At 35.2% G+C, this 21,695-nt stretch overlaps 1 protein-coding gene across 3 annotated transcripts in view; it reads right to left on the bottom strand.

The window, feature by feature from the left end:
* Positions 1-224: 224 nt before the first annotated feature.
* The window catches only part of LYPLAL1 (lysophospholipase like 1), a 37,471-nt gene continuing 16,000 nt past the window's right edge, over positions 225-21,695 (bottom strand). For all 3 annotated transcript variants that reach the window (XM_035010109.1, XM_035010110.1, XM_035010111.1), the window contains 3 exons: positions 16,251-16,420; positions 5,062-5,177; positions 225-4,272 (listed from right to left, as the gene is read on the bottom strand). In XM_035010109.1, coding sequence (XP_034866000.1) covers positions 4,033-4,272; positions 5,062-5,177; positions 16,251-16,420 — 526 coding nt within the window. In that variant the 3' untranslated portion in view covers positions 225-4,032. The remainder of the gene's footprint in view (positions 4,273-5,061; positions 5,178-16,250; positions 16,421-21,695) is intronic.

The following is a 21,695-nucleotide window of genomic DNA, read 5'->3' on the forward strand; positions in this document are numbered from 1 at the left end:
TGCATATACCTCAAGATTAGTGAGTGAGAACTGGAGCCTGGAGGATCTCCTCTGAACATGCTGCTCACGATAACACAGCGGATATCGTACTAGCCCAATGGGGAGGCATGAGAATTGGATTGAACGTTATAGCCACATAAAATTTTAGATATATCCTCCATGCATGGATGTATTTGTGGAGATGGATTTAGAACCATACTAACAAATACTAGTAACACCTTAAATTTGTTTAACATATTTTATTACAGTCTTTTACACGTTATATAGCTTGATCTTCAAACAACAATTTCACAGAAGAGTATACCGTGGCAGGGGCTGGGCTTATGCCAGAATACATGATTACTCAGTGACAGGACAAGTGTTTAAAAAAAAAAAAAATCTGGATTCCTTTCCTTACACTATATTTGGGATGTATACACTTGAAATGTATAGACCTGATACCCTCCTTTATGCCATACATATGTGGTACTCTTAGGGTAAATTGCAGCCATAAGGGTTTTATACATGAGTGATACTGTGTATATTCAAGCCAAGGCATTTAAAAGTTTAAGGAGTTGAAGGTCAATAAAAGCTTGGGATAATTAAAACCCTGCCCAGTCTTCTGCAAAGGGATTTTGGATTTTATTAAATTTTATCAGTCTTTCTCTCTCCTACCCTTCCTCTTCACATTTAGATTTGATAACTTTAAATACAAGACAAATAAAGGGACTTCTGCTTATGACCAAGATGACCGAGATGGAGATACAAGGACCAGACTTACTCTTCAACCTGAAACAGCTCAACAGCTGAAACGTGTGCGCTTTCAGATACTGACACCAGCAGTACAGGGCAGTTCCTTAAGAATAACAAATGCTCAGCTTCTGTGTGAAAAGTTTCCGGGCTGCAGTGTGAGGAGGGAGACCCAGAGGGAGCCAGGAGAGCCAGGAGCTTAGAGTTCACGGAGCAGAGTATGAGAGAGCCACAGATCTGCAGAGATCCTCCCCCCCCCCCCAACTCCAGCACTAACCATCAGAGAGAGGTGTCTGAGGGGAGGCTGACCCACGAGGAACAGAGGAAACAATCACTGGGGCTCACAGAGGGCTGGGACGATTGTGTTACACTAGCCAGACTGTGAACCTCACAGTCCAGCAAGTGTCTGCTGGAGTACCCACAAGGCGCTGCTTGAGGAGTGGGGCAAAATCAGTCCTGGAGAAACAGGGCTCTGGAACCTCCTAAGAAAGCTTAAAAGGAAGGCTGAAAGGCTCAAACTGTTTCTAAGTACCTTCCAGGTAATTTAATTGTGTTCAGTGACAAAGCTCCTATTTATAGAAATGCAAATAGCCCAGTGCTTAATGAGGTAGAACTCAGAGTGCTTGGGATCTAACAAAAAATCATGAGGCCTACGAAGGAGGCAAGAAAGTATCATCCTTAGTAGAAAGAGAAATGAATCAATAGAAACTAACAAATGACAGAGATGACGGACCGAATAAAGAAGAATATTATAGTTGCTATTTAACTATATCCCATATATTCAAGGAGGAGAATAAGCATATTAAATATAAAAGGCAACAAATAAAAATAGAACTTCTAGAGATGTGCAGTATCTGAGATAAAAAATAAAGTGGGTAGGATTAATGACAAATAATGCAGAAGATCAATGAACTTGATAAGCAATAGAAACTATCCAAAATGAAATGCAGAGCGGAAGAATGAAAAAAAAAAAAGGAAAAAAAAAGGAATAAGCACCAGTAAGCCTAAAGTCCCCCCAAAAAGAGAAGAGGAAGAGGCAAACAAATATTTGAAAATGCAGTGGCCAAAATGTCTCTAAATTTGATAAAAACTATAAACCCACAATCTAAAAAGCAGAAACTCAACAAACACCTGGCACAAGAAAACAACACCAAAGCATATCATAATATCAAACTGCTTAAAACTAAAGATAGAGAAAATTGTAAACGCAGTCAGAGGAAGAAAAAAAAATATTAGAAAAGCAGCAGAAAGAAATGCAAACTAGAATAGTGTAAGATCTTAAAAGTAATGAAAGGAAAAAAAATACCCTGTCAACCTAGAATTCTATGTATCTTTAAAAAATGAAGACAAAATAACACTTTTTCAGACATACGGAAGTTGAAAGAATTTAATAGCGGCAGACCTGCACTATCATAAATGTTAAAGTATTTCAGGCAGAAGGAAAATGATATCATATGGAAATCTGAAACTACATTAAGGAATGAAGAGCACTGGAAAAACTGGATATAAAAGAATTAAAAAAATTAAACTTCACAGGATAATTTAGTGTAGCTTCCAGCCATTGAGGTAATATAGAAAATGAATTTATTCTTTCATCTGAAACAACAAAAAAGGCAAAATCCTGGAAACTAAGTTTTTCAAAGTACTGGACATCAGGCAATAAAGGTCAGTGGTCTCTGACAGAAGGGGAAGGAAACAAGGTGAGCCTTATGACTGCCCCAGCTTATTGCCATTTCGAGAACTCCCAGGCCACAGAGCTGAGAGGAGCACTTCATGCAGAGCTTGGAGAACTCCTGTGTTGGGAAGCAGAGCTAAGAATCTGAGTAGATTGGGATGGCTAGAGTTTGTAGGATGGCGTACCAGAGAAGAGCGAGCTGCACAGAAAGAGAACTCCAGACACCTAGACACAGTTTACCTGGATTATTCAGCAGAGTACTTATGACACACATGTGCAAGCAGACTATCCGAAACCAGAGAAAGAACCACCCAAAAAGATGAGAAGGAACCACAAAGATAAGAAACATGAACCCCCAGACCAATATCTATCACAATCAAATTACTCAAAATCAGTGATAAACTCTTAAAAACATCAAGAGTAAAACAAAAACAAAAACAAAAACACAACGAAACATTAGATAACAGAAAAACAAAGATAATAACAACAGATATACTGTGTGAAATAAAGTTAGCAAGAAGAGAGTGGAACACCATGTTTAAAATACTGAAGAAAAAAATGTTAATCCAGAATTTCATACTCCGTGAAAAGTACCTTTTCAAAACAAATGTAAAACACAGGCTTCCTAAGACATACAAGCTGAAAGAATTCATTAACAGCACATTTACAGTGGAATTATTTAGTTAGACGATGTCCCTCAGGCAGAATGAAAAGGATACCAGAAACACGTATCAGCACAAAAATAACTGAAGAGCACAGGAGGTGGTAACTACACAGGTAGATATATAAGATGTTTTCCTCATTATTTAAGTTGATTTAAAGGAAAACGGACTTTAAATAAGATAGTTGTAATATGTTGTCAGATTTATGGTACATGCTATTTATAGCATATTTACAAGTGGGAAAAAAAGCATTAAGACCAGGAAGGGAAAAACGGAAGGTCCTTATACTAAGTGTGAGGTGGTATAATGAACTTGAAGGTAGAATGTGATGAGCTAAAAGGGTACAGTATACAGAAATCTCCAGGCCCACATGGTTTCACTAGAGAATTCCAACAGACATTTAAAGAAAAAATTAATACCAATTTTATACAATTTCTCCCAGGAAACAGAAGAGGAGAAAACACTTCCCAATTCATTTTATGGGGTCAAAAAAACTACAGACCAATATCCTTCATGAACATAGACAAAATAGTAACACAGAGTATGCTCTCTGACCACAATGGATTTAAATTAGAAATCAGGAACAAATGTATCTAAAATATTCCCAAATATTTGGGAACAAAATAGGACACTTTTAAATAAAATGCCATATTAAGCCTCTTCATGTCTTCTCACTGCCCTTACTTAAACCCACTTTACATTATTTTTTAAATTTAAATATTTAATTACTCAAAAGATCTCCATTTACAAATGTATCTGAAAAACAATCCACAGATGTTTGTCTCAATATTTACCATTAATAAGACGATGCTACGTCTGTGGTGTTAAGCATCTCAATAACTACTAAATAAATCAGTACACTTCATATTTATTAATATTTTAATTATCATTTATCAAATTGTAATTTGGCAGTAAAAACCACTTTTCGCAGAGGCATGACATGTAGATTAACAAATCAACCTTGATTCATTCACTTTGCCTTTCCAGTTCTCCTGGAAGCTTTGTAAGAATCCATGACTTCAGTTTTTCTAGCTCAGCTTTGCTTAGCTCATGGTAAACACCCGGGAAACTATGAAACTTCGCGCTCACTCCTAGGGATTTTAACATCGAGTTTGTCTCTTCACCCCAAGAATGAAGGACTAACTCGTCTGCAGCACCATGGCACTGAAATAATTCAGGGAGCACACCATCACTTTCCCGAAGAGCCTAGAGAACAGGAGATAGAAATGGGAATGTTTAAGAAACTCATTTAAGAACGTCATTCTGGGAAATCACACAGGGCAGAAAAATTGCAATTTTACCCAAGCTTCAATATTCCAAGGGAGAAAAGCAGCAGTCGTGGTGCAGTCTAAGGTGTACCCTGGTGGTCCTAGCTGGGGGCTCAGCTGGTTGCAGCACCACGTGAGCTGCAGTTAGTTTATGCGACCAGCAGTGACTCCATAGAGGACCGTCTCAAACATGGTCAGAGGGCTTCCTGAAGAGACTGTGAGACTCGGTCAGACAGACCTCTTCACGCAGGGTGGAAGGACGGAGGAAGGCAGGGACAATCAAGGGAAAAATTACAGTCTAGTTTTCATTTCTGTATCTGCTGCTTCTACTTCAGGCAGGAAGTTACAATGCTCTCAGGTACTGTATTCATATATTAGCATGTTGCTATGTAACAGGTATCGGGAAGGTGAGTCTTTGTTTTGATTACATTCGGGACATAATAAACAAACCTTGCTATAATCACCCGTAGTTTTATTATGTGTAAGGGATACATATGTATCTTACATAGATTCTTTTTATCCTTTCCCCTTTGACACCGTGCTTAACAATACTCTTTCTATGGCATTTCCTGAACATTAATGACCAGCTGGAATATTTAATATTAACTAATTGGGGATGGATTTCCAGCACTGCTCTGTGCAGCAATCGTTATTGCTTAATTATCAATTTTTAGTTTCAATGTGTGAATATTTCATGCCTGCTTTTGTTTTGTTTTTAAAAATTTACCTGGTAAACAGCAGATGTTTTATTCAGAAAACTAGAAAGAGCAAATACTCCTGCCACATCTTGATGATTTCGATATGCTAAATGCATTGCCATGCACCCTCCCATAGAAAATCCTCCTAAAAGAAGCAAAAATTCACTTATCAGAAAAAGCAGAATATATGGGACAATAATTTAGAACAAGATCCATCTGTGTCAGGCTTCCACGCATGTTTTAAAATATTTGGAGACCTTTAGAGAGACACAGTGCTAAAAAGCAACTTAGTCTACTTTCTAGCTCATTAAAAAAATACTTGCAATGAGTAAGTAACACTGGTTCATCTATGTCATCACTGGTAAAGAGACTTGTTATAAAAAGAGCTGGGAATTAAACAAAGAAATCATACTTATTGACTAAAATACTTATCATAATTCCAAGATATGAGTCATAGCACAAGTGTTATTCAAACTTCTAATGTCTACTTACATTTTGCTTATACTTGTATTATAGGAGTCCTCACTCTGCCACCAGAATTAATAACATGCATCTTTTTGTCTTACTTGCCGAGCTCTGAGACCCATGAGGAGTTCTATTTCTAGGGCCTGCCATATAATAGAGGTTTAGTGATCTTTTAGGGAAGATGATCAAAAATTTGGTGAGCTAGTTAAAATATCTCTGAATTACAATATCGTTTTGGAAACCGACTTACGATGGTGTAATTAAAACATAATTAAAACATACGTACCTATACAAACTTTTTCAGAGGAGCTAAAAAATAATTTACTCACTTAACAAATTTTTATTGTCTTTTATGTGCCCGAGCACCGTGCTAGCCACTGGAGATATGCAGACTAAAATGCACGGTCCCCGTGCTCCCTTCAGCAGGACATGTACTACATACATGGGCCCTTGTCCTCGAGGGGAGCACCAGAGACGTCACAGAATATGGAGATAGGTATAGGATGCGGTGGCCCAACTGCAGGCTAGAGACCTGGAATGCTATGCCCCCGCTGGAGTGAGAGTTAAAAGGTGTCCGATTTACATTTTGTGAGAAATAAGTATAGAAAGTAAATCACACAGCCACACACTTGTGGAAATATAAAAATATACATTGGTGTAGAATCCAGATCTCATTTCCAGATGCCTGCTTTATTTCACTTAACAAAGTGTAAAGCTAAGTCCTTAGAGACTATAAATTTGAATTTACTACAATCTCCTTTTACGGATGAAGTGAACCAGGCCCAAGATTAGGTGCTTCCTTAAGGATGCGCCCCTAATTATAGCTGTGAAGCTAGGACTTTTGGAATCCAGATTGCTTGCAACAGACCTTAATGTACTCTCTACTATCCTCCAGTATTTATTAAAATAGAACTGCTTTTAAATTTTTTTTATTTTTATATTTTATTTATTTATTTAATAATGTCTAATAATATTACTGGGCAGGCCGATATCATTTTGGACACAGGATACAATGTATGAGTGAAGATTACTAGGCTTGCGAAGTTCAGATTTTTAAGAAGTACGTAAGATGTAAATAATGACAGTGCATGATAAATATTACATCTGTGGTTTTCAACATACCAGAAAGAAACAATAGGGTCTCATTAGTAGCAGAAGTTCACCATGGATGAGGACCACTTGAAAGTCTCTTTCAAAATAACACCCCCACCAGCCACAGACACAGATACGTTTGATGAGAGATCATGAACGGGCTTGGCAGGGGAGGAGGCAGCATACACATCTTAAAATTGAGTGTGAAAGTCGCATATGTGCATCAGATTCCCAAAAAGTTTAAAAACCACTGGACTACATTACCTGTGAATGCGTACACTGATCAAGAGGACATGCCCCAGACAAGATGAGTGTTTCTGGTAAACTCTCATTGTAAGTAAACAGAATGAGAAACTTACTGGGTTTTGTTACAGTTCCAGTTACAGACTGCTCTTTTTCTTCTCAAGTTTTTCTATGGGATACAGTATGTGGGTTATAAAGCAAACACTCTGAAATAGAATTCTTATCAAGTTTTAATTTAGCAACTCTAAGTTAGTTCTCTAGATTTTGAAATCCTTGAGGGTAAGAAACAGTTCTTTCTTCCATCAGCACACTGTGGTTGCAGGCTTATGAGGAGCTCAGCAAAGTGTCCCCACTCTATGGTGCGCATGTGCCGAGGAGTTGGCTTCCTCATCTTCCGTGCCCAGTAGTGAGTACACGGTGGCAATTCAATAAAAGTCTGTTTAGCTGAATTCTTAGAAACCATATATTATAGGATGAAAGTAATAAAAAGTTTATGAACATCTCTTAAATTTATCATATTTAAAGGCACACGAAACATTTTCTAATTTAAAGTCTGGTGGAAAGAGAACCACAGTGAAATAAAGGGAAACTGAGTTTTAATCCTACCGGTGACACTCTAGCAGTTGCCTTGGGGTAAATTATTTAAAACCCAGGATCTCATTTCCAGTAAGATTAGATAGTTGGACTAGATGATCTTTAGGGTTTCCACCAAGTTGCCGTTGTTGTTTTAAGATTTTGAGAGAGAGAGAGAGAGGAAGAGGGAGAGGGAGCAGAAGCAGGGGGAGCGGCAGAGGGAGAGGGAGAAGAAGACTCCCCACTGAGCAGGGAGGTGGTGTGGGGCTTGATCCCAGGACCCTGGGATCGTGACCTGAGCCGAAGGCAGACACTTAACCAAATGAGCCACCCAGATGCCCCAGGGTTTCCACCAAGTTTTTAAATCTATTATATACAAATGCTTCAATAATAACTTGTAAAAGTCAAAGAGCAAGGACTTTCAAAGTTTACAGAGTTACTGTGAACACAGAAGCCTACTTTCCGTTTAAGAATAAGAATCCCTATCTCCCAGAATACAATTGCAGCCTTCCTTCAAGTTCAAAGAACCAATCTTAGCAAATGCTTACTTCCTTCATCGCTTTAGATCTCCCCTTTTTCCAATTTACTTACAAAATGAATTCTAGGTTGCTTATAACCAAACACACTGTTCACAATAAAACTACATCTCTAAAATGAGGGGAAAATGTGAGGGAAGGAGAGATGGGGTTGCTGGAAGAATGAGAGATCAGGAACGAAAGAGAGAGAGACACAGACCATAATATGGGGAGGCAGCAGAAATTAGGGGTGCGGCTGGTCTTCTAACTGCTTCCCTGTAGCAAGACAACATTCTTTAACAGAAGGAATCATGCCAAATCCTACTAGAAGCTTCTACTAGCACTGAATTCCTGGGTGGAATTTATCAAGGAGATCTTTATTAAACATAAAATTCAAAACCAGACATTTTACATGCAGCATCTTCTGTTCTTGACTCTTTTATGTAAGTCTGGGACAGAAAGGCTTAACGTTCAGTAGTCTATAAGGTTCATGCAAACAGCAATTTTTGTCTGTTTTATTCACCGATGTACCGTCCCCTACACTTAGAACGGTGCCTGGCACATAGCAGGCGCTTAGTAAGTATTTTACTGAATAAACGAATAAACATTGGTTGTGGTTCGGTAAGAATATTTCTGCAAGGGGACAAATTTATATCATCAGGGAACGTGGCTCTTTGGTGATCTGACTGGATATAAAAGTAAAGTTTAGAAAAAGCAGGAGTGAATGGTTAGTGTGCCCCAGGCCAATGATTCCTAAATCTGGCTCCTTAAAAATAAAGATTCCTAAAGTCAGCCCCAGACCCTTTAACACAATCTCAAAGTATATGTCTAATTTTTAAAAGCTCTTCTACCTATAAATCAAATGTATGAGATTCATAGTCTTAGAAAAGTATCAATAGCTGCAAGGCAGACAATTCAGGATTAGGTAAAATGGGTAAGAACAGAAAGTGAAAATATGGTCATGATTTAAAAGAAATCCATACGCTATAGATACCAATGCTGTAGGAACAAAGTTTTTACTTTTTGGAGAAATTCAAGAGCTTGAACTGTATTTTTGCCAAATGTACCTAAGGAATATATTAAATATGACCAGTGTGACTAAGGAACTAAATGTTTAATTTTATTTAATTTTAGCTAGTTTAAATTTAAGTTTAAATAGTCACATGTGCTAAGGACTATCACATTGGACAATGAAGTTCTAGGTAATCTAAGCTGCACCAATAATTGAAAAAAGCTTCACAATTCATAAATGGAGCAAAATGAAAACATTTCATAAAGAGATGTTGAGGCTAGGATCATTAAATGTGATCTTTTAATATGATAGAGATTTAAAGATCATAAGATAAAAGGTGAATGAAACAGATTAGCAAGCAAAAATAACTTAAAAAATTATTTTAAAACCATCCATATTGAGAAAATTTTACAGATTAAATCTCCCCCTCCAACATTTCATTTTTATTGACCAGGGTAACCTAATCACTTAGTGTGGTTTCAGAGCTCCCTGAATGAAACCAGCCTATAACAAGAACAAAACCAAAAGTAAGAAAGAAAACATTTTTCCACATCTGAGATGTCATTACAAACAAACATAAATGCATCCTGCAGACATTGACCCTCATGTTCAATACTTATAATTTACAGTGAAAATAAATGTACTCATTGAAATCTTATTATTTGAAGATTTAATCTAAGTCCGTTACCCAATTATAATCTTGTGAGGTAATGCAACTTCTCACCAGTCATCTTTGATAATACAATCACCTTTAGCATCACAACTTACTATGAAAAGGGACTTTGTATATTTTTTTCTAATAGAAGGAAATTTAACACAAAAGACTAGTTATTTGAATTCAATTTCCATCTAAATGTCTAAAATGCAATATAAAATATACTGTTCAATAAGTAAATACCAAATAGTAAACTCATTGTAGGTAATGGTTATAATGTATATTTATAGATGCTGGCAAAGTATTAAAACGTCAAGAGTTAACATTTCAACATATATTTAAGATTAACAAGCTGAATAAAACATGTTAAAAAAATAATAAACCTAGCTTTTATGAACTCTTTAAATAAAATAAAACAGAAACAATGTATAAAAAAACTATACTGGGAAAACTAATCTATCTGAAAACAAAACCCAGAGGAAAAAAAATACTTACAAATTCAAGTCTACCATCAGGATTTTTAAAATGTAATAAAATCTACCCTCCCTTCAAATTTCAGCAATTCTTCCATTTAACTTATGTTTTATAGTTATTCAGACTGAACTGTGATAAAGTCTCAAAAGGTTTGGGAATGTATCTTTGTCTATTTTCTCTGATATTTACAGGGTAAACAAAATACTTATCATCTTCCAGAAAAAGCTGTTGGAACAGGAGTTCCAAGCCTTTAAAGTTCTCATTGTTGTTGAAGAAACACAAGTTGTTTAACGAAGGCATACATATGTGAAAAGAAAGTAGGAATCTGCTATCATTCTCAAGTTTTAGGCCAAGAAAGAGCTTCAGAAGAAACTTGTATAAGGTCAGGACAAAGGGAGCCTGGAAATTTTGGTGCTAATCTTCATCTTGGTCATTCCAATTATCCCTTCATTTTTATTTTAAATATTATAAAATTAATACACTGATATATATCCAGTGTATAAAGTGTTTTCACCACACAGAAAGAAATAAAACGAGTCATCCAAAATTTCACTACTCATACATAATTCTGACAGGTTTTTAAAAGTTCATTTTAATAGTTAAACACTCAACATGTATAATTTTTGTACCTTACTTTTTCTTCGATATCATACTGACTTAAGTCTTTGAACAGAATTACAAAATCCATAATTTTATTCATTGAACACACACTCATAAAGTTCCTTATATGTGTACATACAGTATTTGATCGTTACATAACATTCAATTGTATTAATAGACCATAATTCCCTTAACTATCTCTCTCACGATGGGTATTTAGAACATCCATGTAAATTACTCAGGTGTAATTCCAGGAGTACTTGATTCTCCCTGCTTCAAAATTCTGACAGAATGCTCATATTATCAAAATTCTTATAATCTGGTTATATCACTTGTCAGGTTCTATACGTCCTAGATCAAAGTTAAACCCTAAATTTTATCAGTTTTGTCTTAACAAATTGTCACCACCTAGTGGCCGAAAAAGGAATCCCATCCTGGTAGAAGGTGACTAAGTCAAAGGATCTGGGTTCCAGTCCCAACTCGATTTTATGTTAGCTAGAATCTCTTTGAATTTTAGTTTTGCTTTTTTTTTTAATATCTGGAATGAGAATAATAATTTCTTGTTTTACCTATCACAAGGCTCAAAAGAGATACTGTGCATGAAAACAACCTTATAATTTAAACACTATCTGAAAATAAAACATTATGATGTATTAATAATGGCAATTTAAAAACTGTCAAGTGTAATATAAATGCCAACTATTTAGTAGTATTACTACTATATGTATTTTTAAAGCACAACAGTACAAATGGGAAAAATTATATACCTTTCTCCATTTTGATTTCTCACATTATACAGAAACATACCAGAAGGAAATGAGTTTCAAGACTGACATTAACAGAGAGACAGAATGTAGTACTATGAATTTGCTTACATTCTGCACAATGGACACTCCCCACATGTTAATAAAACAAGAAGACAGGATAATCTAGCATTATTAATAATTTCTTCAGGATACAAGGTTTGAACCAACGGTTTATTACAGTAACTATATTGTCAACAATCAGAAACTGATTTAAAGTTACTATTTTACTGCCCATGTTTCCCCTAACTCTTATCATACACTCTGTAGAATCATGTGTGGTATAAATACATAAAATTAAATAGATAAGCTCTCTTATGCCTGACAGTCTTAATGGACAGAGTGAGGATTCACAAATATCTCCAAGGAACACACTGGTGTTCCTTGACCATCTCCTCTGTATCTGACCCCGACATTAGGATAGGTAGTGAACTTTTTGTCTAGTTCTTCCTATCTAAGCAAAGTTAATTTACTTTTTCCATTAAGAAGGCAATCTATTTCCACTGATGACTAGAAAACCAAGAATTTGTTTTCACAGCTAACGCTTGCAGTTGATTATCAGGTCCTTCAGTATAAACCTTATTCATCTTTGTGTTCCCTAAATCTGGAAACAGTGTGTGTGTTAATCGCCATCATTCTCTTGGATCTATTTTGCCACCTTGTTATTCTCCTGGCCTTCAGACTGGCCTGCCCTCCACTGCGTTATCAGCATAAGCTTTCTGAAATGCACATTCGATCATGTTATTCTCTGTATCTAATTCGATAATCCTCGGGAATTGGAGTGCATACTAAACTAGTATATCCTGAGAGATTCTGATGTGCCCTTCCTTTCTTCCATGAATGTGTTTATCAGTGATATTTTTACTCATTCTTTAAAACTCGGTTGGAGAGGGGTGCCTGGGTAGCTCAGTCGTTAAGCGTCTGCCTTAGGCTCAGGTCATGATCTCAGGGTCCTGGGATCGAGCCCCACATCTTATAGAAGTTAATCAGCTCAACTCCCAAATTCCCTGCTCCATGGGAAGCCTGCTTCTCCCTCTCCCTCTGCCCCTGCTTGTGTTCCTCTCTTGCTGTCTCTTTCTCTGTCAAAAAAATAAAAAATCTTTAAAAAAAAAAACAAACCAAAAACTCAGTTGGAGAGTCCTCTCTTCTAAGAAGCAGTCCCTAACTCCCCCAAAGATTTACTTGTCTTTCCTCACTGCTCACACTGTACCTTGTACACACTTCTGCAATACATTGTATTACAGCACCTTACTTCTGTATCTCCCTCATTAGGCTGTAAAATTTTTGATAGTTTTCTTGATACTCCAAGATTTAACATTTTTATTAACAATTTGGAGATCAGATTTGGTATGAGAAGTACCATCTTTGACTTGATCAAGCTAGGTACACTATCCAAAAACAGTTTGGAAAACATATATTATTAAAACAATTGTTTTTAAAACTAAATTTAATATAATAAAATACCACTCATCAAAATAAAACCAGACAATGAATAGCCTCCCACTTACCCAAATATAGAGAGTAGTGTTGTTTTACAAAGCTACACTGGTTGCATATAACCTCAGAGATAAGGGTTCCATGAGCATATATTGTATGATATTAAATCAGAAATTTTATCACATATTAAACAAAATCAATAAGGATTAACAATTTTTGTACCTATTATCTCCATGTTTTTCCTTTCTGATCCTAAAATTACCCAGTTTTTCCTTTTACAATCATTTTTTAAAAAATAACCCAACCTCACTGTGGTGCATATGTGTGTATGTAATAAAAATTGTTCAGAATCTTAAATGCATTTTTCTTTGACTTCCCACTGAAACCCTCCTTCATTAAAATGTTATGAATAGCACTTAAATCTTACTTCACTTAAAATGTACCATATATATATAGAGAGAGAGAGAGAGAGAGACACACACACACACACACACACATGCACAAAAGTACAAAAACCAGTAGAAAAACATTAAGCAGTAAGTTCTTTTTAAATAATTTATGAAAAAGAAAGAGGGAAACACAGCATGTCCACCATGGAGCAAAAAATGAAGACAGCTGGGTAGGGAAGAAGTAGTGAGCTACCTGAGTCGCCCAGGAGGGCCTTTCTGCTGTTTGGAGTGACCGTGGCGTAAGGGGTATAAAGACTATTTAGTAACAGCAAGAAACCTGTCTCATGCCAGACACACTTCTAAGTATCTCATATGAATTGACTAATTCAATCATCACGACTCTGTAAGACAGGTACTTATCATCAGGCACAGAGTCCAAGGGGATTTTGTACCTACAAAGTAGTGAGTCTAGGGTCGGAAATCTGCAGGCCGAGTCCAGGGCCCTGGTTCTTGCCTGTGTTCTACTGTCATCAGCTGCATCCGCGCATTTGCAACTATGATATGCATAATGCAGGGAATGCACGCACACGTACTTGAACACAGCCATGACACTGCTTCTTGTGCCACAATTTTCAAATAAATGGGGGGTTCAGTTAGGTGAGTAAGATGAGCAAATAACAACCACAACAAAAAAATCCCCACAGGACTAGAATGGTACTTCCTCTCTGCATTAAGAGTTAATCCATGTAAAGAATCCCATACACAAAAAAGGAGGTAATATAACTAATGTTCTGTCATAGTATAAGAGGTCAAGGATTATGTGTAGTTTGGGGTACATGTTTAATGCTACAGAACTGTTCCTGAAGATTTATGTTCACTGACTCGTTAAATAACTAACAATACAGGTAACAAGAACAAACTACCTTGCATCTGCACTTCTGCGGTCTCTTTCACATCTCAAACGAGGAAAGAGGCTTTCTTATAGAAGTTAATCAGCTCTGGGCGCCTGGGTGGCTCAGTTGGTTAAGCGACTGCCTTCGGCTCAGGTCATGATCCTGGAGTCCCGGGATCGAGTCCCGCATCGGGCTCCCTGCTCAGCAGGGAGTCTGCTTCTCCCTCTGACCCTCCCCCCTCTCATGCTCTCTCTCTCTCAAATAAATAAATAAAATCTTAAAAAAAAAAAAAAAAGAAGTTAATCAGCTCAACTCCCAAATTCTAAAAAAATAGCTTTTTTTCTTTCCTAGCTTTTTATATTCATAAAATAACATAATATGTAAATATTTTAATATTTTAACATGGCTTTGTCATAAATTTCAAGTTCTATCATTTTATAATGTAATCATCTACAAAGTTACCAAAAAGAAATTTTGTTGTTATAAATTCAATGGAGTTTTGATAAAATACTGAGTATATTACTGAATGCTTTATAAATAAGACTATGTTTTAACAAGGTTCTCTTGGTACTTCAGAAAATAATTAATACTTCCATAACATGGTAAAAAGAAAGCAAAATAAATTCCAGATGAATCAAAGAATTACATGTAAAAAAAAAATAAATCACATTATAGAAAACCAGTAGAAAATCTATTTGAATATTTACCCAAGTTTTAGAGACTTTCTTAAACTGAGACCTTATTTGGAAAAGAAAAATCGTAAGAGGAAAGACCAACAGACAACTAAGAAAAGCTTTCCTGTGTTAAAATATAACAAAATTAGAAGGAAAATAACAAATTAAGTACAAATTATTTACCTTATTTTTAGCAAATTTTTTTTCAAGACAATATTATTCAGTGAGGATGTAATAAGATGGACAGTGTAATGGGGTGGTAGAAGTATCAATAGGTACAATTTTTTCATGAAAAGAATTTGACAATATGTATTTGAAGTCTTAAAATTGTTTGGTTAACTGAATGGGACAATCATGGGCTTTGAAACCCAGAATGAGCCAAGTATTTCACAAACATCCGCCTCCCAGTAAAACATGACTTTGTACTGTTATTCCTACTTTTTTTGTTGTTGTTGTTCTCTATTTAGATGTTAAAACAGAGGACCAGGAAGGGGATGTTGCTGGGCTGGAGCGCACACTGCTTTTAACAAAAGTGGAAGTTGAAGGCAAGGCAGAAGAGAATGGATTTTATTCATCATATTATTATACTGACTCTCAACTGAATGACTAGTTCAGTACTTCAATAAACACAAAGGAAGTTTATTAATTTACCCAAATCTTGTCTATACAAGATCTCAATGTGCATTTTAATGTTATTTAGAATATGATAGAGATAGCTAATTTGCTTTATAATTTCATCATTAAATACAACTCATTATAAATTGAATACTTATATTTGAAAATAAAACTCCTTCACCAAAATATGTCCGGTACCATCCACACCCTACCCAGCCAATCTCATTTTCCCATGTATTATAGAAATAGAGATTTTAATAGTTTATGTATTTAATGATTAGAGAAAGAAAAGGGCATTAAGTAGAATAAACAGCTTATCTAAAGGTACTTTATATTCTCTTGGAAAAAGAAACTGCTGAAGGTATGTTTAACAGGAGTTTATAAATGCCCTGCTCCTGTGATACTAAGTCTGAAGAGTTTACTTTTCATGGATTTTATATTACATTTTGACTGCATATGCTACCTTAATCATGGCAATAGTTTAAACATATTTATAAAACTTAAGCTAACTAAAATATTTTAAAAACTGAAGTGAATGATCTCTTAATTGAAATTTGAGCATGGAATTCTCAAATTATGTTACTATCAGAAAGAAAATAAAGGTTTCATAAGCTGTTGTTTATTATTTTTGAAACCCTTAATATGTAAACTCTATTTGACACTATGAAAAGGTCAAGTGATATACAAGTGTTTCTAAATAATATTCCAAGTAAAGTTCAATGTATTGAAATAGACGAAATTGAAAGAAACTTAAATTACCAACATTTAAAAGTCTTACCTACTAATATTCTATTCTTCTTGATCCCACTTTTTATTTCATCATCAATCAAATCGGTAAGCACTTGACACATTATATTGATTGATTCAAGGTGTTCTGGGCAGTCATTAGATATTTTAAGTCTGTCAAACCATACACTGGAGATTCCTCCTTTCATAGGAGTATATGGCCTGTTTGTAAAACCAAAACAAACAAAACCAAAAAGAAAACAAAGGAAAAGGGAATGTTATTAAAATGGATGTTTCAATTTCTAAAACAACTACTGTGTTGAATAATTTCAATTTCCTCCAAGTTTTATAAATTAAAGAGTTCATACTGAAAACAGCCTCATGCATATTGCATTAACTTACTTGCTTATACTTACACTGATCCCATTAACATTTCTTAATGCCAACTCATCATCTTTTCCTATTCTCTCCATCTTTTCAGATTCATAAATTCTTCAGAGAATTCCCATGAAAAATGAATTATATATATATAACATATAATTATATAATTAATATAGTGTACGCATGTTTATTTTTTTCTGCTCAATTTAAATGACTGATCAAGTCTACCACTTTTTTTTTCAATTTGTTTTGATTTACTTTAGTCCCTTCCCCCCCCTTAATGTAGGATCAATATTTTAGTATTCATAACCAACTGAATAATGTTTGTCCCTGCAAAAAGTTTAATATCTCAAGAGTGGAAAAAAATGATTCACCAAAATGATTTTAAAAGGTGGTTAATTTGTAGCACTTAAGTATGAAAAGATGAGTTAATATTTTAAGAGCTTTCTTAATCACATCCAGATGATCCTTAGAATGAGTGCTCAATTTTTTTTTTTAATCAAGAGTTAGAACTTCTATATATTTTTTTCTTTTGGTCTTCTCAGGGACCTTGAAATGAGAATTTAATGGAGTACAAATACTCTTTGGAAGCACTCATCAAGCAGCTATCCATACTGTTTGCATCATTTGGGTCTCAAACTGGGTGCCTTGTTGGACTTCTGTTTTATGTGATAAGATGCTCTGAACTGGGTGCTCTGTTGAACAAAACTGATCTTACAAGATGCTTTATATTTACATATGAGGTCAGATGGTTATAGTATTAGTGAATCTTCACCCATTCATTGTATACTCCTACTCTGGAATGCTCTGTTAAAGTGAGTAAGTGTGTGTATATGGCAAGGTATTCCAAATGTTCTGTTTTAACCAATTACAGTGGGGTCAATAGGTACATGTCCTATGTTGGTAAAGGTTAATGAAGGGGAATGAAAACAATCTTAGACATTCCTGTAAGCAAACATAGAGGTATAGCAGGATACAGAAGATAAACACGGAGAATGAAGGTTTTCCAAAGATGAGGGATAAGAGGGTTCAATCAAAAAAACTGTTTTCCACGTGGCAAAGTATGCTTTCCCTTTACACGACAGTGAAAACAGGATTTATGTCCTATGCAAGAAAGCCTTGGAAAACACAACCAGTACTAAAAGTACCCATCATTATTTCAAAGAAATCTAAACCAGTGCTGACCACAGATGCAGAATTCCTCCTATATTTACCCTTTGACCATCTCAGAGTTAGCTGTATACTCTCACCCTCCAAAGTCAGTGAAATAAAAATATGAAATGTACAGGTAGAAGGGGAAAAAAAGAGGGCTGAAAGACACCAACTGAGACCTGACAGTGCCTTCCTGTATGTGCTCTAGTGAAAAACAAATGTTCTCCAAGTGGAACAACCAACTGGAACTTCAGCAAACCCAAAGAGCTAGAAATATACAATTCTTATTCTCTCATCCACTGTTATCAAAAGACTCCACAATCTGTGCAGATCTGCCCTTGAGTAGCATCCACTCTATGGGACCAAATGAGTGATACTGGAGAGAGCAGAACTAATTTTTCTGCATTGATCATACCACTCCAACATAAATGGACATCCACTTTTGGTGCCTGGAAATCAAGAGGATTATATTTGGAAAGTTTCTCAGAGAAACTGAAAGCAGTCTGAAAATAAGAGCTCATCTACAGAGGATCTTCTTTATTTACTAAAATAGAAGAATGTTATAAACATTACTTTGCAACATCTTTCTAAAATATGAATGTATATTTTGAATATCCCCTGTAAGACAGGACATAAAAACCTAAATGTTCTTCTGGTTTATGAAGATATATGATATTTTGCAAAGATGGGAAATTATATGTGTTTTTTTGATGTTTTTCAGATAAATCTTATTCTGTGCACCACCACTCCTCTCCATTGCTCCTCTCTTCTCCCCCCCCCCCTCCCCCCGCCATCCTGCCTTTCACACTAGGTAAGCTGTGTTTAGGATCTGGAATATATCCTTGAATTTTTTTTTTTTGCACATACATTAAAACATGCATCTTTATAGGATATTTTTTTAGAGCACTATTTCCTTTTAAAAAACGAAATAGCCTATTTGCTTTCCTTATATGCATCATGCTTTTCTCCCTTAACAGTAACTTACGGATATCCTTCCTGATATAGTTTGAACCCATCCTTTTAAATGGCTATAAAATACCATATGATAAATATGTCCCACAGTTTCATCAGCCATTCCCCTACTAATGGACATTTATTTGGCACACAGGTTTTAGCCACTAACAATGGTGCTGCATTAAACATATTTGCATACATGTTTTTATGTACTGGGACTTTTATTCCTATGGAACAGTCTAAGAGACAGGACTACTGGACAGAAAGATATTAATTTTTATCTTATTAGATGTTTCAAAGTTGCTACCATTAAGGCTATAAAGATTCACTTTTGTGCAAGAAAAGAGAACATCCTTTTGTCCACAGCCCTAACAGCAATAGGTGCTAACATCCTTTTAAAGTATTAGCACTTAAGGGTATCAACTATAGTTTAAAATCAACTTTCTTGAAGCATAATTTACATACATAAAAGTACACATTTAAATATATAGGTCCAAGACCTGCCAATATAATCATCTCCACAATGACACAGAACATTCCCTTTACTTCGGAGAATTCCACCCTGCCCCTTTGCAGGCAATTCCCATTCACTATCCTAGGCAACCATGGAGTGATTTTTATCACTATAGAGAGTGTTTCCTGTTCTAGAACTCTACATAAACAGAATTACCTATTTGTATCATTTGATATTTTTTTCTATTGGGGTTTTGATTTTTTTCCCATTAGTTTAGAAGAGCACTTGGTCTATAATTGACACTTAAATAGTTGTCATTTGTATTTCAAGTATTTTTTAACATCTATTTTTACATATTGACATTACATATTTATGGTGTCTTTTAAAAAAATCAGAGAAAAGACATTGCATTTGATATAATTTGTCCCTAAAAGAAAAAGAAACTAAAATTTCTATGTCTCCTGATTTAAGAGGCTCTTCCTAATCCATACATTTTTACACGTGGAACTCAAAAATTTCTAAGATTTTTGCTTTCATTTTTAGATTTAAGTCATGAAATTTCCTGGAATTTATTTCATACATGAAGTGCCATAAGGGTTCAAGTTCATTTTCTCCCATATGGATAGTCAATTGTGTTCATACTATTATTACTAAAAGAAAAAAAAAAATCTTTCACAAAGGTGAAATTCCATCTTCACCATATATTTAATTTTATAGTTCTGAGTTATCTAGTCTCTCTCAACCTAGATTCTGTGAAAGAATGAAGCCCTAATGCCTAATACAATAAATGGACTTCTCTCCAATGCATCTAGAATGGTACTAGTTCTATATTATCCTTGGGGAAATCAAGAAAACAACAAATCATTTCTTGAGCTCCCTGAGCTCTGTGATTCAGGTGAAGAACTCTGGTTGAGAAAGGTTCTATTTTGTTCTACTTACGTATTTATCTATCCTTATGTTAGGATGATACTGATGATACTGAAGTGGCTTTAAAGTGTGTTCTAAAGTTGAGTAATGTTAGTTACTCTCTAACATTATCAAAACCAATCTGTTTTTCAGACTCGTCCTCCCTATTCTCAGGCATCCATTCGTTTTTATCTAAGAAATTAATCGCATATTTAGTAATTTAAAAATAATTTCAAAGAATTCTCCTTAAAAGTCCTTGTGGAATTTTAACTAATATTGCATTATTGTCTGGGAATTAACATTTTATGACATAAAACTGAGAGGAGGGAAGATTTTTGCAGACTGAGCTCTTCCTAGGATCTGCCACATTCATATGGGGCCTCTCTTGCATTGTTTTCCAGGCTTTCAAAGGGTGCAGAGAAGATAAAATTCTGCATCAGATTTCTACTAGGACTCCAAAGAACCTAATTTCTCCCTCATTCCTGCAGGCCTTCTGACCTCAGAAGCTGCTTGGCTCAAGAGAGGTAAATAAATTGGAATCAGAAGGGGAGAGAACACAGAAAGCATTCAAGCCTCCCATCTCCCAGAATCCCTTTCTCAGGATTAACTTTCTTAAAGTACTCTGAAAATGAAAGCAGGTGCTTTCTACTAGTATTAATGTCAGTGTCAGGCAAAATGAAATCCCAAACTGCATTTAATTTGTCATCGAAATCTCAATGTTCTGAATGAAAACTGAATATACAGCATTCACTTTAAAGCCTGAATTAGACTGTTACTCTTTTGAATTATTTCTACTTCCCTCTTGATTTTATTCTATTTCTCTAAGTATTTATTTGTCTGTCTAAACACTTAAATAAGGATGATATCATAGGCTAAAATCTGAATCATTCTGGGAACTCAGCCATTAATAGAAAAAAATGACACTCACTTAATTTTTTGTCTTTGACAGTGCCTTACTTAATCAGACATAGATGCTCCACGAAGGTGGATTCCTGATGTAAATTTCACAAAATAGGAGTTTTTTTGTTCTCTCAATTCTCGTAAGAGAATTACAATTTGTTCAAAAGAGATAACTGGGAAAATTTAATGAGAAAGAATAATTTAGAACTTTTTTGTTAAGAAAACATAATCAAGAATGCATAATTCTCTTAATATGTTAGAATAACCTTTAAAGAAAGCATAAAAATAAGACTTTTTTAAAACAGCTAAACAAACTGGCACATATGTTATACTCATTCACCTTTTCCCTCAAATAAATCACTTTATTAGCTAGTATAAAACAGCTCAGACGTTACCACAATAAATAAATATGCTTGGTAAAGAACATCTGTGTGGCTCCTAAGTCAATCAATCAATCAAACACACTGGTAAAATATTAAACTGGAATAAATGTCCAAGGCTAAAAAACAAAAGAGTTGACATTCAGCTTGATACCAAGTTCTGTTTTGATCTGTGCTCTCTAAAATCATAAAATCAAAAGGTCATTCATAACCTTTAAGATAACATCACGTGGCTCCAGTATTCTCTGTCATTTCATAGAACCTCCCCAGCAATCACCAGGTCCAGGCACATTTCCCTCGTTTTTCTTCAAACAGGACGGCCTCATTATTGATGTAGGGGCTTTGCATCTGATATTCTACCTGGAATGCC

Source organism: Mirounga leonina, unplaced genomic scaffold (genome assembly GCF_011800145.1).
Source record: "Mirounga leonina isolate KUSES-001 unplaced genomic scaffold, KU_Mleo_1.0 Mir_154, whole genome shotgun sequence".
NCBI lineage: Eukaryota > Metazoa > Chordata > Mammalia > Carnivora > Phocidae > Mirounga > Mirounga leonina.